An 18,335-nucleotide genomic window follows, 5' to 3' on the forward strand; every position below is an offset into this window, starting at 1 on the left:
ATATTGTATATTATGTAATTATGTTTAATATTTGTGAAAAAACAACAACAAAAAACAACAACAACAAACATCTCATTGCATATATGTATAAATATGTAAAATATTTGTGACCCCCCACCCCTCCAAAAAAAAAAAGAAGAAAAAAAACCCTAAAAAAAACCCACAAACATTTGTTTGTTTTTTTTCTTTCTTAATAAGATAACCACCAGATATTTTAACAACAACACAATGTTTAGTGAGTGTCAGGTTAATGTAAACATCAACACATTGAGTTAGTGTCAGACAAGATTTATCTTATGACTTAAAAACTAAGAACTGTAAAAAAAAATATTCGACGCATTTAATAACATTTTAATAGTTGTATTCTATCACGCCAATATGAAAATTAATTAAATGTATATTATGTTGAAAAATAAAATAATAATGTAGTTTACACATTTATCTTAAGACTTAAAAACTAAGAACTGTAAAAAAATATTCGACGCATTTAATAACATTTTAATATTTGTATTCTATCACGCCAATATGAAAACTAATTAAATGTATTTTATGTTGGGGAAAAAAAAGAATAACATAGTTTAGTTTTGTAAGGCTTTTGCTTCTATGCAGAGTTTGCAGTAAATGAATTGTTAAATGTCATATATGTCTAGTATGTCTAGGCGATTTTAATTACATAAAAGTTGAAAAGAAACTTCTGATTTTTTTATGCATGGTATGCTTATAAATTGTATCAAAAAGATAAACATCCTGTGTTATCATAATTCTTTTATCAAAATGTTGAAACATCTTCAGAAAAGTATAAATCTTAATTCTGTTTAATATGTCAAGTTAATAGATATGCTTTGTCTTAGTATGTATTAAAATAATGGCGTTTTGTTTCAATTGAGAAAAAAAACTATGCCTCAAAGTTATCATGCATATTAAGTGTATTAAGTAGATTAATTTTACTTTACATCTTATTACTAAACATCTGGATGTTAATAAGTATTTTGCCATAATAAAGAAACTTTTTCAAAAGTTACAATCTTATTATGTTTAGCGTGTCAAGTAATTTATGTGTATTATTTTTTTCTTATCTTTTTGTTTTAGACATACCTTATATTTTTGTCTTTGACATAGCGTTTTTTCTTTTGTATGTCTTTGGAGTTTTCGAACGTTTTTATCCTGAAAACAGAGAGTGATACTTTATCTGTTCTTGTTTTTATATGAATCTTACAGATTATTTAAAGCCAAGGATTGAGATTTCCATTAACTGTCGTTACCCATACAATGTTTTAGTCCCATATCATATATAAAATTATAAATAACAAAAATAAAAAGAGGAAAATCTGCGTATGCATATTAAGCATAAGAATGATTCTTTTTTTATTCATCATTAAAAATTAAAACGAAATAAACAACATACACTGAATTTAAAATACATATACATGCAACTGTTTTTAACGACAATAGAATAAACCTTTGAAAGAGGTTTAAGTCAAATATCTAAGTATATTTTTCAATGATTTGTAATAAATATTTGTATGTATGTATGTATGTATATACGCACGCACGCACGCACGCACGCACGCACGTACGTACGTTTTTGTGCGTGCATATGTGCATGCTTGTATATGTATATGAAATTTATTAAAAGAAATAATGATAAGTTAAAGATCAAATATCATTTATTACTCTATAATTTAATCAAATATAACATCTGTTACAAAGTCAACTGTTATAAAGTCTACAGTAAACGTGAATCACAATGAATTACACAAAAACATGGATCAATATACATTCCCCTTTGTTAAATAAAATGTAGTTGTCAAAAATAAATAAATAAAAGAATACGAGCATGTCGTACAGTATTGTTGTAATTTTGTTGTAAATAAAGATAATCTTTTTTCAAACTAAAAAGTGAAGATTGCTTGTTAAGCAAAAGATGTTCATGGATTTGTTTATAATGTGCCCTTAAATGGTTATGTACTGGATGCACAATTTAATAATGTTTTGCGAAAGACTGAGGTGAAAAACAGGCGATGTGAAAAAATGAAATTAACCTCTTCTTAACAGAAAAAGAAAATGAAATTTTGTATTTTGCGTACGAAATTATAAATATTTCTGAAAATTGTTTTTTTGTTATCAGTAATGTAGATTACATTTACAGGCGTGGATCAAGGACTTTTGAACGAGATGTTGCAAATTTTTGCAGGATTTTCAAACGTTTTTTGCAACAACAACAACAATCATAGATTAATATCCAGTCTCGGTGGGGTTTGACCCATCAAGGGGGAAGGGGGGGGGGGTTATGTTACAATACCTCCGTCTGCATCCGCGCCTGCATTAATGATGTGTCACTTTTACTTATGTCTGTATTGTTTCAAATATATGATGGCAAGCTTTGTATATGTTTCATATTGTCATTGATGTGCTTTGCATTAAATTTTGAAAAATAATTAAATCTTGTATTGTGGTAATACCTGTCCAGTCATACACAGACAGTAACTATGAATACTGCTTTTATATGTATGCCGGATATAAAACTCATCATCATATCTGGTTACTGGGAAATAGTTTTGTCCGCCCGCTAATGTAAAGTGGTTCGATCCTCGAGCGAGGCATATTTACACATTACACAGACATTGGTTATTACTGGTTAATCACCCAAGAACGCCGGTTTGGTGGAAGACCGCCAAGATATGTCCAAAATGTGGAAAAAAAATACATTAAACCAGAGAAGCAAACCAACCAACCGACCGACCGACCGACGAAAGGGAATGCTTGCCCTTTACCATGCAATGTGCGCAAGACCTTTATATTCAATAAATCCCATAATATACTTAAATTAAGATATAACCATCATCTCTTTAAAAACGGATTACTTCCCTTTCATCACTGCATAAGAATACACAAATATTACAAACCGTTCGATTTTCCAGGGAGATGGTGTACATCCATTTTACCTCTTGATAACCTCTTGATTACCTCGTGATAACCTGGTGATTACCTCGTGACTACCTCGTCAATGATACCAAGTCTGATATTTCATTGTCTTTATTATATAACTAACGTTCCTTTTTTACGTTTAAGCAAACATGATTATGTTGCATATGTAATTAATACATTTGTGTTGCACACAAAAAATAGACAACACTGTGGAGAGTCTGACATTCCATGGATCGAAAAACGGAGAAAAATAGGAATCCGTAAAGAACGCCGAAAACTGCCAAAATGAAAATGTTGCAGCTCGGTTTAATTCAGCATGTGTATGGACGGTAAGGGTAAGTGTAAGCTAAGATAATGGGAATAAAATTACTCAACAATCCCTAGCATTAAACATGTTTAGTTTCTTAACGTAGGCAAGACCAAAATACCGTTACTCCGTCACTATTATGTTCGAAGTTTGACGAGAAGAAACGAGAAGATGCGATTGGGTTCGATTCGAGTTAATTCGAGGACCCACTTTTAAATAGCCGGCCATTACAAGTTTTCGCAATGTGATCAAAGTTGCTATCAATACATATAATAACATTTTTTTATCAGTTTCCGACGAAATTCGTACGGACTTTAATGTATGGTACAACGGTAATTACCAGTAGAACACTTGGCTGGTTAGCCCAATAGTTAGAGCGCTGGACTGTGAATCGGCCACCCGGGCTCGATTCCCGGGCGGTGCAGGACTGAGGTCACTTCCGTTGTGATTGATCATGAGATCCATTTTACGGTCATTCGCAATGTACCTCTGCTCTGACATGTACAGAAGTTATCAGTTTCTTGCAAAAGTGAAGTTAAACTGCTTGACAGCCTGCCCGTGAACGATGCGGTGGCTGAGCTGGGTTCTGGTAAATTCAATGTGGCACACTGCCGCGATCCCAACACCACCACCACTTGGCTAACTAGTCTCAATTACAATGCATTATTACACTATATATGCACGTCAACATAAAAACGGAATGCTTACACGTCATATAACTTTAGATATGCGGTTATAAACCAAATGATGTCAAAAAAAAAAATTATTCAACATAAATTATAATTTTATCAGCATGTTAGAATAGAAATAGTTATTTAAATGCCTATCGGCCTTCTTACGCCATTTAACTCGACCCGTGCATTCTACAATAATGCACACAGAAATTAAAAATCATCAAGATCTATTTTATAAACAGAACATTTAGTGTTGTCTTTATTTATATGTATCTGTATTTACAGTGCATGACACAATAAGTTTATCATTGTTTTAGTTATTTTTTTTAAGCCATTGTGATACACATCTGTTACAAGGAAGTAAAATATAAATGATGCATGATATTGATTCATTTCCCATTGTGATAAAACGATTCATCATTCACGTGATGTTGGTAAACAAGTTAGTTTGAGGTAAGATTTTTATTATCTACATATTCTTTTTAAATAAGAGAAAACGCTAGTATAACAACCATTAATATAAAAATCCGGAAACGAAGTGATCCTTCGGAAGCATTAATCACAACAAAATTACATAAGAATTGCAGACTCGGTTTGATTGAGTCTGTACATGAGGGATTATGAATAGGTGCAACATCCCTCACGCCCCCTAGCACCGGCTTGAGCGGTACTCAATTCAAGCCTGCTGACGGCATAAGTTTCTACCGACCAAAATCATACCGCCTGATAATGGCCAGCGTTTTTCATTCTTCAGTCAGTAAATGTTTTGAAAACTTCTCTCAAATGGTGGATTGAAAAATAGACAAGTACTTTAAAGATACTTAACTTGATAAGGGTTAATATTTATATATCATTTATATGCATCTGGTGAAAATTAGAATGATCTAGGGACGCGCGTTCTTTTAAGTGAGAAACTTACCCATGTAGTAGCTCATGAAAATTTGTTTGGTCTACCCATTTTATTCAACTAATAAAAGAAAAGAGAATTTAGTTTCTTGTGTTTGTTTATCATCAATTTATCAGTGGTGGTGCGATTTCTTCTTTAACCGATGCTAGGGGGCATTAAAGATGCTTCGCCTCAAGAAAAAAAAACTCAACCACACACAGAGAAGCAGCCCCTATATAACGGTATGTAAAGATGGAATTCGTTCAGATTTAGGTTACTAGTAAGATCGGTGATAAATGTCTTGCAACAGTTAATAGTTATAGTTTAAATGCAAGTTATACAGAAGCCACTTATAAAATTTATCATAGACACGAATGAAAGTACGCCAGTTATTATACATGTGTAACAAAAAACTCAACGACATTGTAAATGATGAGCCTTGATTAGTCAAGTTTTGCTCTCATTATATCACGCACTTATTGCTATATCATTGCATATTCTAATCTTTTTGATAAACTGATAGATAAAACTAACAGATAAACAGATAGATAAACCCATAGATAAACCCATAGATAAACCCATAGATAAACCACTGTACATAGATAAATGCATAATGCAAAATAAAGAATCTAAGTGGTTCTCACAAGCTCTTCATTCCTTTTGAAGTTCAAAAGGTTTGAACTTGAGTTCTTACAACATCAGCAATCGTTTTTTCCCTGGGCAAACGATTATTTACTGTTTTGGTTTAAATACGCTAGCATACAATATATTATATTTTAGCTCATTTGTGCTGAAAGTCTTAATTCCTCCGCCCTGTAATTCACGTAATGTGGAGAGAACTTGGTACTTAAGACTGGGTATGCGAGTTCGGAACATAATTATTCCGTTATCATTATGTTTCGTAATCATTTGGTTGAAGATATTGGACTCCATGAATTTTTCGGGATTTTTGTTGGTGGTATAAATGAATGTGCCGTATTAAAGGAACCCGGCCAAGGATCAAAAGCCTAAAAACATTAGAGCTGAAGATCTTGAATAGATCAGCAGGGAAAGATATGAAAAAAATAATTAGGTAGTATACTCTGAAAAAAAAAATGAAAATCATACTTTTGTGAAAATCCTATTTAGCACAATTTGAGTGAAAAGCGTTTAAACGCTCCTCAATTTCGAGTTGTTTTTATAATACGAATAATTATTCAGGAAAACGATTTAAACAATGGTCTGAAATTTTGCACACAAAGTTTGGTTTAGGCCTACATCAATTGGAACATAAATCCCGAAAAAATATTTTCAGGTCCTTCGTGTCCCAAAACCTCAGTGGAGTCCCTTTAAGTGCCTTTTTGTGTAAAAAAGAAACAATATAAATGACTGTTTAAGTATGTATGTACATTGTATATAAATAAAATACTGTCACATGCATGCACTTCATTCAGTTATAATGTAATTCACGTGATCAGACAGGATTTCACTCAATTACTAATACATATAATTAGTCATACCAGTTTTCCATATTTTTTTTTATAGAAAGGATAGCACGGTTGCTCTATAAGTAATTTGATATTCAGACGACTTATAATAGAACAATACATAGTGATTGGTTATTTTTTTTTTTATATTTCAGGGAATATAAGTCAATTGAACTATAGAAAAATGGCAATTTCTTTTAAACTCTTTGCGGCGTATATGGCTTCTGGACTAATGTACGGTAATGTTATTTCTACTTTCTAATGATTATCATGTTGTTCATGCTTTGATTAAGCAACAACAGGGGTGGGGGTGGGGTGGTGGTCACGAGATTATTACAAACGAGTAATCGAGTAATGGCCACTTCTGAGCATCGGTAAGTTCATTATTTTTATAAAATGTCGCCCTGTTTTGAATTTGGAACACAAACTTTGATGTATTTCAATATCTAAATATAAAAAATAAATTAAACTACCAACATGATAGAGCATTGACAACGACAATGTGGTACCGGCTAAACTGTCCATATACAAGTGGCGAAGATTAATCACTTTTGGTTCTTGAAGACGAATTGTTAACGCACTCCATTTCTTGACAAGCCAATAATAAAAAATAAATAGAAACATCCAGGATTTAGTTTGAAACGGATACACGAGATTTTGTAATGGGGTATTATAACTCTAATTTCAATAAACAACTTTTAATATACTAAGCCACTTTCGGACTTATCGAATAGTTATTTTACATAACGATACTTCCATAGCAACGGAAGTAGTACTTCCCACGTTTGAGTTCTGTTTACTTCAAAACAAGGTTGACGCGATAAGCGAAAAGTAATATTTTGCCATGGGAATTCCATAGGAGTGTATTTTTGAAGTGTGCTTAACTTCGTATTTAACATTAAAAAAATAAGAAAAATATTGTATAAATACAAAGACAAACTGTCGTATTCGACGAGATGTCTTTCGACGAAATGTCGTGCACCGATAAAATATCCAGTATGCGATGCTCATTGATGGAAGTTAAAACACACGTCTTGCAGTGTTTAAACTTTCCTTTCTTTGTAGAAATCTTATTTTAACACCCTTTAAGAAGACCAAGATTAAGATAACAATGAAGGCTCATTTGAAGTCTTGTCAAAGTTCTCTCATATACATTGTTATTTGACTAAATAACTTTGTGGTCAAAAGAGTCATGTTAAAAAACGAAATGTTTTAATATTTCAGTTACAAGCTTAGAACTTTTTAAGTCCGAGATATCGGTAACTCGAATGTTCTGCAATGTTACTGAAACAGATATTGCGGTGATATACAATATACAAATACGACATAAGGCTAATGCTTTATCTAATATGACATGGGTGACAGTAGCTGAAGTTGAAACAGGCGAAAAACCTGCTTTAGAAATTGATAATGACAAGTATTTATTTGTGAGTGGTTTTCTTGATGCGGATATACCTGGGAACAGTTATCTGAGCGTAGATATAGAAACCGAAAAACTGACTGCACGAGATGACGATGGTGTTTACAGATGTGAGATGACATACAAAAGTCTGGTCACTGACAGCGCCACCTCGGTTGCAAGAAATTTAAAATTTGCAGTGCATGGTAAGTTTACATTGTCTAAATATATAATGTCATGATACTGTTTCGTGACACAACCCAGATATCGTATTTTCAGCAGCATTATGCAGCCATTGCAATCCATTAAAACCCATGAAACAATTATGATCGACACTCTCAATCAATATTTCATCACAATCGGTTATTTATTTTATTAAGTTTATTGAGCTGCATTACCCTTAATTTTTAAACTACAATAGAACAATGAATCCATAAGTCAACCCGTAAAATCTTTCTGTTTCAGACCACATTATTTCTAGCAATGAGCAATCAGGTAGGTTTTGTTGTTTTCATATGTAGATAACAGTGGTAGTGATAAAAACAATGGTAGTGATAAAAATGGTAGTGGTAAAAATAGTAGTGATAAAAATGGTAGAAAAAAAGATAAAAACAATGATAGTGATAAAAGCAATGATAGTGTTTAAAATAATAATAGTGATGCAAAGGGTGGCGTTTGAATGAACCCACAGGCATAAAATTTCGGATTTAAATAAAAACAATGGTAGTGATAAAAACAATGGTAGTGATAAAATGATAGTGATAAAAACAATGGTAGTGATATAAACAATGGTAGTGATAAAAACAATGGTAGTGGTAAAATGATAGTGATAAAAACAATGGTAGTTATAAAAATGATAGTAATAAAACAATGGAATTGATAACAACGCTGGTAGTGGTAAAAATGATAGTTAAAACAATGATATTGATAAAAACAATGTAAGCGATAAAAATGATAGTGATATAAAAAATGGTAGTGATAAAAATAATAGTGATAAAAGCAATGTTAGTGATAAAAATGGTAGTGATAAAAATTATGGTATGATAAAAACAATGATAATGATAAAACAATGTTAGTGAAAAAAACAATGTTATGATAAAAACAATGACAGTGATAAAAAGAATAATGAAAGTGATGCAAAGTGTAGCGTTTGAATGATCCCACGTGCATAAAATTCCGGATTTTAATCAAGTATGAATTTATTTATACTTTTATGTCATTTACAGATACACAACAATGTACAGAATCTGAAAACAACAATGCAGCAGTAATTGTTGGTGTTATTTTAGGAATAACGAATCTTTGTTCTATTGTATACATCATTTACATTACAATTACCACCAGGAAGACTAAAAGTGAAAAAGCGTTGTCGTCATTTCAAGGTATTTTAATTCTATAAGGACGTTTAGAATAGACAAACAATTGTAGTTGAAAATTAGTCAGTCAATGGTAACTATTTTTAATGCAATTAATGTTTACTATTTAAGATGCTCACAATACAATTACATACACAAGGTAAATTTTCAGTGACTTGATTATTTTATGTTACACTAATTTGATATACGCCCTCTAATACATATGTGCTCAAAATTTATATATTTTCAATTTCATGATTTTAGTATCCATTTTAATTTTATCAACTTTGACTTTTGTTGGTAACAAATTTCAACCATTTTTTTTTTTGAAGAAAAGTTTGCTGTTCTGAAATTACTACACACTAGTTTTAATGTTCTAATTATTTCTTCAGCTTCAGATGAAAACGAACAACTGAAAACCTTCGGTGACTCGACGTAAGTTAGATAATTCAATACTTTTATAACACAACTATAAAATGAGCCGCGTCACGACAAAACCAACATAATGGGTTTGCGACCAGCATGGATCCAGACCAGCCTGCGCTACCGCGCAGTCTGATCGGTATCCATGTTGTTCGCTTACCAACTCTATTACAAGTAGAGAAACTGATAGCTAACAGCATGGATCCTGATCAGACTGCGCGGATGCGCAGGCTGGTCTGGATCCATGCTGGTCGCAAACGCATTATGTTGGTTTTGTCATGACACGGCTCATTAATATACTTTTTCCATTACGTTTCCGCAATATAGTTTAAAGTAAATTCAATATACATACTCGCATACATGCATAACTTTCAAATGACTACAGACAATTCCTAAAATATATGTACAACATTCACATTCTGAGATAAAAAAAAATGGTTTTTCGTGTCTATTAATAGCTTTATATGAAAATTCCTTGTTTAAATATCTAAATCATTTCATAAATAGATATTTCATCGATAAAATATTGAAAGCGAGTTTTTAAATGAAATGTATCGTGATTTTTTTTCAGAAAGGGTAAACCCCGGACATTTGAAAAACATATATGAAAACGATAGGCAAACATTGAAGGCAAACATGCTAAATTGTATATAGTTTCATGCAACTTTAATTTTTAAAGATTTTCCTTTTACAGTCAAGAGCGTCGGTGGTGTAAAGGTTAGCATGGTTGCCTTCCAAGCAGTCGATCCGGGTACGATTCCCGGCCGACGCAAAATATTATTTTTTAGATAATAATCTGTTAAAGTGTAGGAATTTTTATTTCATCATTTCTTTGCAATATTTGCCCAGCAGAGTTGAATATTAAAAAACTAGTAGCACAGTGGATAAGTGAAACCACCGTAATACACAATGTCTTGCAAGTCTGCCTATACAATACCGTATATCTTAAAGGGACTCCACTGAGGTATTTTTGGCATAATGGGACTGAACATATTTTTCCAGATAAATGTGCCCTTTCATGTAGGTTAAGACCGCTAATCTTTGTGCAAAATTTCAGATCATTCGTGCACTTCATTTTTCCGGGATAATTATTCAAATTTTGCACAAAAAAATGACCCAAAATGAAAAGCGTTTAAACGCTTTTCCCTCAAATCGGGCTAAGAAAAGCATAAAAATAAGATTTTCAATTTATTTTAAAGTATATTTCTTAACTATCTTTGCATATATTTCAGTTTAAAGTGCCCCAGCTCATTTATGTAAGAAATTCAAATGTTATGTTTTTATGCTTTTAAACCTCAATGGAGTCCCTTTAACGTGTTTGTTGGTAGTGTCTGTAAACATGTTCACGCTAAATACAGTAAGTTTTGTCTTTAAACCTGTTTCACGCTGAATAAAATTTTAACGCGTTTGTTAGTATTCTATGTAAACATGTTTCGTATTGAATAAAATCTTAACGTGTCTGTTAGTATTGTCTTTAAAAATGGTTCACTCTGAATAAAGGACCCCAGTGAGGTTTAAAAGCCTAAAAACATAACATTTGAATTGCTTACAAAAATGAGCTGGGGTACTTTAAACAAAAATATATGCAAAGATAGTTAAGAAATATACTTTGAAATAAATTGAAAGTAGTATTTTTAGGCTTTTCTTAACCCGTTTAAACGCTTTTCATTTTGGGTCATTTTTTACAATTTGAATAATTATTCTGGTAAAAACAAGTGCGCGAATGATCTGAAATTTTGCACATAGATTAGGTTAAATTGTATATTTATCTGGAAAAATATTTTGAGTCCCATCATGTCAAAAAACCTCAGTGGAGTCCCTTTAACGTGTTTGATGTTGAATAAAATCTTAACGTATTTATTAGTATTATCTATAAAAAGGTTTCATGCTGAATAAGATTTTAACGTGTTTGTTACTATTGTCTGTAAACACGTTTCATGTAGAATAAACTCTTAACGTGTTTGTTACTATTGTCTGTAAACATGTTTCATGTAGAATAAACTCTTAACGTATTTGTTAGTATTGTCTGTAAACATTGTTTATGTTGAATAAACTCTTAACGTGTTTGTTAGTATTGTCTGTAAACATGTTTCATGTTGAATAAAATCTTAACGTGTTTGTTACTTTTGTCTTTAAACATGTTTTATGTTGAATAAACTCTTAACGTGTTTGTTAGTATTGTCTGTAAACATGTTTCTTGTTGAATAAAATCTTAGCATGTTTGTTTGTATTGTTTGTAAACATGTTTCATGTTGAATAAAGACGTAGCATGTTTGTTTGTATTGTTTGTAAACATGTTTCATGTTGAATAAAATCTTAACGTATTTGTAAGTATTGTTTGTAAACAAATTTCATGTTGAATAAAATCTTAACGTATTTGTTACTATTGTCTATTAACATGTTTCATGTTGAATAAAATCTTAGCATGTTTGTTTGTATTGTTTGTAAACATGTTTCATGTTGAATAAAATCTTAACGTATTTGTTAGTATTGTTTGTAAACATGTTTCATGTTGAATAAAATCTTAACGTATTTGTTAGTATTGTCTATTAATATGTTTCATGTTGAATAAAATCTTAACGTGTTTGTTAGTATTGTCTATAAATATGTTTCATGCTGAATAAAATCTTAACGTATTTGTTAGTATTGTTTGTAAACATGCTTCATGTTGAATAAAATCTTAACGTGTTTGTTAGTATTGTCTGTAAACATGTTTTATGTTGAATAAAATCTTAACGTGTTTGTTACTATTGTCTTTAAACATGTTTTATGTTGAATAAACTCTTAACGTGTTTGTTAGTATTGTCTGTAAACATGTTTCTTGTTGAATAAAATCTTAGCATGTTTGCTTGTATTGTTTGTAAACATGTTTCATGTTGAATAAAATCTCAGCATGTTTGTTTGTATTGTTTGTAAACATGTTTCATGTTGAATAAAATCTTAACGTATTTGTTAGTATTGTTTGTAAACATGTTTCATGTTGAATAAAATCTTAACGTATTTGTTACTATTGTCTATTAACATGTTTCATGTTGAATAAAATCTTAACGTATTTGTTACTATTATCTATTAACATGTTTCATGTTGAATAAAATCTTAACGTATTTGTTAGTATTTCTATTAATATGTTTCATGTTGAATAAAATCTTAACGTGTTTGTTAATATTGTCTATAAATATGTTTCATGTTGAATAAAATCTTAACGTGCTTGTTAGTATTGTCTATAAATATGTTTCATGCTGAATAAAATCTTAACGTGTTTGTTAGTATTGTCTATAAACATGTTTCATGCTGAATAAAATCTTGAATTATATCACTTGTATTTTTGTCACATTGTATTGTAAGTCGTATTAGTCTTTTTGTTTTTTATTGCGAATACGAATATTCGTATTCGTTTTTGTATTGCATTGTATTGTGCTGTGTTGAACTGTATTGTATTGTACTGTATTTTATTGTTGTTTTTGTATTGTATTGTGTTGCTTTTGTATTGTATTCTATTGTGTTGTATTGTATTGTTTCTTTTTTTAATGTATTGTGTTGTTTTTGTATTGTATTGTGTTGATTTTTGTATTGTATTGCATTATTGTACTGTATTGTGTTCAATGGACGTTTTTATCTTAAAAAAGAGATATTTATATATATTTAGTGTTCTCATGTTTGTAAAACTAATAATATATTTTGTAAATTTAAAAATAAAAACGAGGCTAATTACTAAAATATGCAAAGTGACTTCACTTATTTTCTCTGTACACAAAACATTTGTGTTTCGCACAATTATCTTTAGCTGAATAGATACACATTATTGGCTAGGTTTTTAAGGTAATTGGCATCAATTAGAGGGTGCGAATTTATTCGTTTCACGTATGCACTACTAGGGCATTTTTGTTTAATTTTATAAACGTGTCAATTGCATAGCGAGTATAATAAGCGCACAAAATATCACAGTGTTCAAACAAGTCTACTTCATGTTATCGTAAGAAAGGTACATTGTACAATTTAAAATATCAAAGCTCCCAAGAAAGGCACAGGGATTGGAACATACTTATTAGACATGGTGCAAATTTAATTGTTTAGGCTCGCAAGACAGGGTTTACTATTTTTCTACTGCGGCAATTGAGTGCGTTTGTATCTAAAGTGTAACAATCTGATTAAAATCAGCTCCTAAAAACGCTACGCAATAAGTTGATCTGAACTTTAGTCAGATTGAAAGTGTTATATAGTGCAATCGTGTAAATCACGGTTTTGAAATTTTTATGTGCCCTCGGGGTCTTTCAAATAGAAACCATCTGACATGCTGTTTAAATATCTAAATCATTTCATAAATAGATATAATATCGATCAAAATTATTGAAAGCCAGTTTATAAATGAAATGTACCGTGATTTTTGTAAAACAGGTATAAAAAATATGAAAACAATAGGCGGTTACCAGAAATCATATGTGCTTAATTGTATAAAATTTGAGACAACTTTGATTTTTTAACAATTTTCCTTCCATACATCGACAAGAGCGTCGGTGGTGTAAAGGTTAGCATGGTTGCCTTCCAAGCAGTCGATCCGGGTTCGATTCCCGGCCGACGCAAAGTTATTTTTTCAAAAATGAATCTGTTAAAGTGTGGTAAGTTTTTATTTTGAATTTTAACCCGGGACATTTGAATATTTAGAAACCTGTAGGAGAGTGGATTAGCGAAACTACTGTAACACAATGTCTTCAAAGTCTGTCTATACAATACTGTGTAAACCATGTATTTCGATTATGCAAGCTTCTATGGCTGTTGTGTTAGAAACATGACATACTTACTAAAATTATAAAGAGATGATGAAATAAAACCTACTTTCAATCTAAATCTTTATTTCTAAATTTACGCAACACTGAAAATACTCAAAATAAATTCCAACAAGAAAATTATGAAGATAAAATACACGTACATATCTGCCACGAAGACTCAAGCTTGTAGAACATACTACAACGCCATCAAGTTTTGTAAATAAATAAAAAAGAAAAGAAAAAGAAAGAAGGAAAAAACAACTTGAAATTCTCTTATTAGATGTAAGCGATTACTTTCCGCATTGAAAACTTAATCAATCAACACGTGCTTGCGTAGGCGTCGGTGGTGTAAAGGTTAGCATGGTTGCCTTCCAAGCAGTCGATCCGGCTCGATTCCCGGCCGACGCACATTTTTTGTCCGACACAGATAAGCAAAAAAACAAGAACTGCCGGAGGACAGTAACGCTCGACTATTCGAAAAGTTGCAACAAGGGTGTTTCATTGAGTATAATAATGCTTACCTATATGAATACATAAAATTGTCCGAAAAGGTACAAACCCTTCAGTAGTTATGGAGATGCCAGCTTACAAGCAAAAATTTACCTAAATTTTTTAGTCGAAAAAGGGGCATAATTATGCAAAAAAGCAAATCAGAGTTATGGGACTTGTGCCAATCATCTTATATAATCACAGAGAACAAGTGTGTGAAGTTTCAATTCATTCCCTTCAGTAGTTATGGAGATACCAGCTTACACGCAAAAACTTAACCAAGAATTTCTAAGTTGAAAAAGGGGCATAATTATGTAAAAAAGCAAATCAGAGTTATATGACTTGTGCCAATCATCTAAGATAATCACAGAGAACAAGTGTGTGAAGTTTCAATTCATTCCCTTCAGTAGTTATGGAGATACCAGCTTACACGCAAAAACTTAACCAAGAATTTCTAAGTTGAAAAAGGGGCATAATTATGTAAAAAAGCAAATCAGAGTTATATGACTTGTGCCAATCATCTAAGATAATCACAGAGAACAAGTGTGTGAAGTTTCAATCCATTCTCTTCAGTAGTTATGGAGATACCAGCTTACACGCAAAAAACTTAACCAAGAATTTCTAAGTCGAAAAAGGGGCATAATTATGTAAAAAAGCAAATCAGAGTTATGGGACTTGTGCTAATTATCTTAGATAATCAAAGAGAACAAGTGTGTGAAGTTTCAATCCATTCCCTTCAGTAGTTATGGAGATACCAGCTTACATGCAAAAACTTAACCACAAGGACGCCGACGCCGACAAATGGGTGACTGCATTAGCTCGATTATTCTGCGAATAGTCGAGCTAAAAATGTATACTAAAATCGTAAAAATTACCTACTCAGTAATGGTGTTCCCAGGGTTGAAATCAGAAACCACATTGCTTTCAAAATTATGAAAGCTCTGAGATGATTTGCTGTGTGAAATGTCACCAGAAATGATTTCGTATTTAGTCACGGTCAGATCTAATAGCGGAACATCATTTAGAACTGGTTTTAATCAGATTGTGCTTAAGGTGAATCCGCATTGTCACCCATGTTTTATTTTCGCTAAGTGGATGCAAAATGAAAATAGGCGATTTTTCATATAAGGACAAAACTCACAATGTAAAATGATGAACAGTTTGAACAAGAAGTATCTTTAAAAAGAAACATGGCAGAAGTCAAACTTGTTAACTTGCATAAGATAAGCTACTACTAACCATGCTAACCGCAAACAGAACATTTTATTCGTCCTCAATAGTTTTATTTCAGTTCATTTTACCGCAATGTTTTTCCCTATTAAGTGTCATCTTAGATTTAAACAATATGACTTTCAATATTTGATTTTAATCAAAATGGAATTTGATTTGAATAGGAATTTATAATAAAACAAAGATTTAGTAGATACTGTACACTAATTCCACGGAGAATTTTGCAATCGAAAGTTCGTTTCAATCGTCTTATGCCCGGTTCGAGAAGAGAATATAATGACTAGAACAGCTAAGAAGAGAAACCCAGTCGAACGCAAAAGTATCAAAAAGGCAATCTATCATATTTAATGTCATATATTTATTGAAAAGCTGTTAGAAACATCTAGAAAATATCATTTTTGTGTTTTTATATTTATTCTGACTTGTATCTTTTTCCAACACTTCTTGCCATCGCACAATCGAACAGACCTATACCTATAACAGAAGCTCTTCTAAAGTATCAATCGAACTGGCTATTAGTGTTAAAATGACTAATGGAAATTCTGCCTATATCCATTTCTTTACTATTAATTTTAGCGGAAGTCAAGGTGAAATCAGATAGCCTTCGGCCGAAAAAAATGCTTCAAAGGTCAAGCTTAGAGGAATAAAATACATAAAACTGAAAATGATAACAAAACGATAATTTACTTTGAATGAGTTAAATTTCTGAAAGCTAAGAAAAATCTTTACCTTTTAGGTTTTATGCACATCCATTAATGGCAAAATTCAGTTTAAAGTCTGTTGTAGTGTAGACGGATGCTATTTTTTTGCAACAAACACACAGAGCTTGCAAAATTCTAATTCTAAATAGATAGATAATTATGGTGATATCGCAATAATTGCTTGTACACACGATATTTTGTTAATTCCGATAAAACATCGTTATCGTTGCATGCAGATATTGCATGTAAATATAAGATACATTGATCTCAGAAGACCATGACTTCTTCTAGCAATTGTGTGATCTCAACGTCGCTGCTCGGACAACCCATCCTTCTGTTGACTGTCTGTTAACTTTATGACCGCTAGCAATGCGTACAGCACACCTTTACTGCAAGTTTTGAGTCTTGTCATGAATTACGGACTAGACTATTTTATCTAAGGCAAATCAAATTTTACATCTTGATATTGAAATCCCATTATGCGAATGTACCTTCTGCAAAATCTACTGCGTCATGCACTCTTTGAAAAAGCACATGTCTTTTTCTGATGATAATAAATAAATTGACGACGTATAGCAATCCAGTAAAAATAAAGAATACTAGTATGTTTAAGCTATTTTTGCTCTTGTAATTGTGTCCATTTTTTAATTAGTGCAATTCGACAGTGCAACTCGACAGTAAGCTTCACAATATCGCAATCTTTCGCCATATCTATCCCGCTTCGGCTTAAATGAACCAGTGGTTTGTATTATGAACACTTCATATATGTTAGTAAGCTATTGTCACGAAGTTGAATGCCATTCGACAAATGACAATAAATAGTCAAAAATTCTATTTTTATGCCATAACAACTTGCCATTTCATAGTGTTCCTAATTGGATGTATACCGACCGTGTAGTTATGAAGGTGAACGCTTCATTGACACTTGCATAGTCTAGTACCTGAGGAGGTTTCTAAAGGCACAAAAAGAAGTCCCCTTATAATATTTGCAGAACATGTAAATGGAATATCTAAACTATAATAATGTTCCGAGTGATAGCCTCAAATCATGGTGCGGTCTAAGAAATCCAAGATGGCATTCAAGATGGCCACCAAAAATCTCAATTACTTAGATTTTCTTCAGTTTAAACCGCTGCATAAATTATCTTATTGCAATCTCAAGTTAATATGTCAAATGCAGTTTAAGTATATATAAGTAAACGTAAAGATACTTTTTGATAGTCCAATCTTTTCGCCTTGTTTGAAAAATCATAATTCAACAGTAGTTGTTTCTGACAATTTTAAGACAAAAGTCGATCACTTGAATCGTTTTGAAATTAACGCTTATCTGCACATATTAGTTAGCTATTCTACATTTTAAATATTGACCTGTGACACCAACTCTTATTGTTGGGAAATCTTCAAATGCGTAGGTGCTGTCAATTAAGCGATTATATCAACAATGATTATTTAGCTGCTCAGCGTATTTTTTTGGATAACCCACACAACCAATAGATAAACTATGCTCATTCATGAGTAAAATGTTTGTATCACAGAAATTATTATTGAAATCTATGAAATTCTTATTGAATATTTACATTTTGAATAAATGAATAAGGAAACAATGTATTGGAAGCTGCGTTCTCAATAACAGGTCAAGTGGAATTGGTCTTTTCTTTAAAAAATGCCATTTTTTTAATGACACTATATATTCATATTGTGGCCACCTATA

At 31.6% G+C, this 18,335-nt stretch overlaps 1 protein-coding gene and 1 non-coding gene across 4 annotated transcripts; both read left to right on the forward strand.

Annotated features, from left to right (window-relative positions):
- The first annotated feature begins 4,239 nt into the window (after window positions 1-4,239).
- Window positions 4,240-13,163, forward strand: LOC132733384 (uncharacterized). 3 transcript variants are annotated; one of them, XM_060720027.1, is made up of 7 exons: window positions 4,240-4,362; window positions 6,417-6,500; window positions 7,486-7,866; window positions 8,126-8,155; window positions 8,887-9,042; window positions 9,408-9,450; window positions 10,010-13,163. In XM_060720027.1, exons 2-7 carry the CDS (start codon window positions 6,446-6,448, stop codon window positions 10,044-10,046), a joined length of 702 nt encoding a protein of 233 aa, XP_060576010.1. In that variant the 5' UTR covers window positions 4,240-4,362; window positions 6,417-6,445; the 3' UTR covers window positions 10,047-13,163. The 3 variants fall into 3 exon arrangements, with proteins under 3 accessions (XP_060576010.1, XP_060576012.1, XP_060576011.1); XM_060720029.1 differs by lacking the exon at window positions 8,126-8,155 and having other exon boundaries at window positions 4,249-4,362; XM_060720028.1 differs by lacking the exon at window positions 4,240-4,362 and having other exon boundaries at window positions 6,275-6,500.
- Window positions 13,164-13,946: 783 nt separating this feature from the next.
- Trnag-ucc (transfer RNA glycine (anticodon UCC)) lies at window positions 13,947-14,018 on the forward strand. The gene has a single exon. It is a non-coding gene; the product is annotated as a tRNA-Gly (tRNA).
- Window positions 14,019-18,335: the final 4,317 nt, after the last annotated feature.

This window comes from Ruditapes philippinarum, unplaced genomic scaffold, assembly GCF_026571515.1.
Source record: "Ruditapes philippinarum isolate M1 unplaced genomic scaffold, ASM2657151v2 ctg3843_1_1_1_1, whole genome shotgun sequence".
Taxonomy (NCBI): domain Eukaryota; kingdom Metazoa; phylum Mollusca; class Bivalvia; order Venerida; family Veneridae; genus Ruditapes; species Ruditapes philippinarum.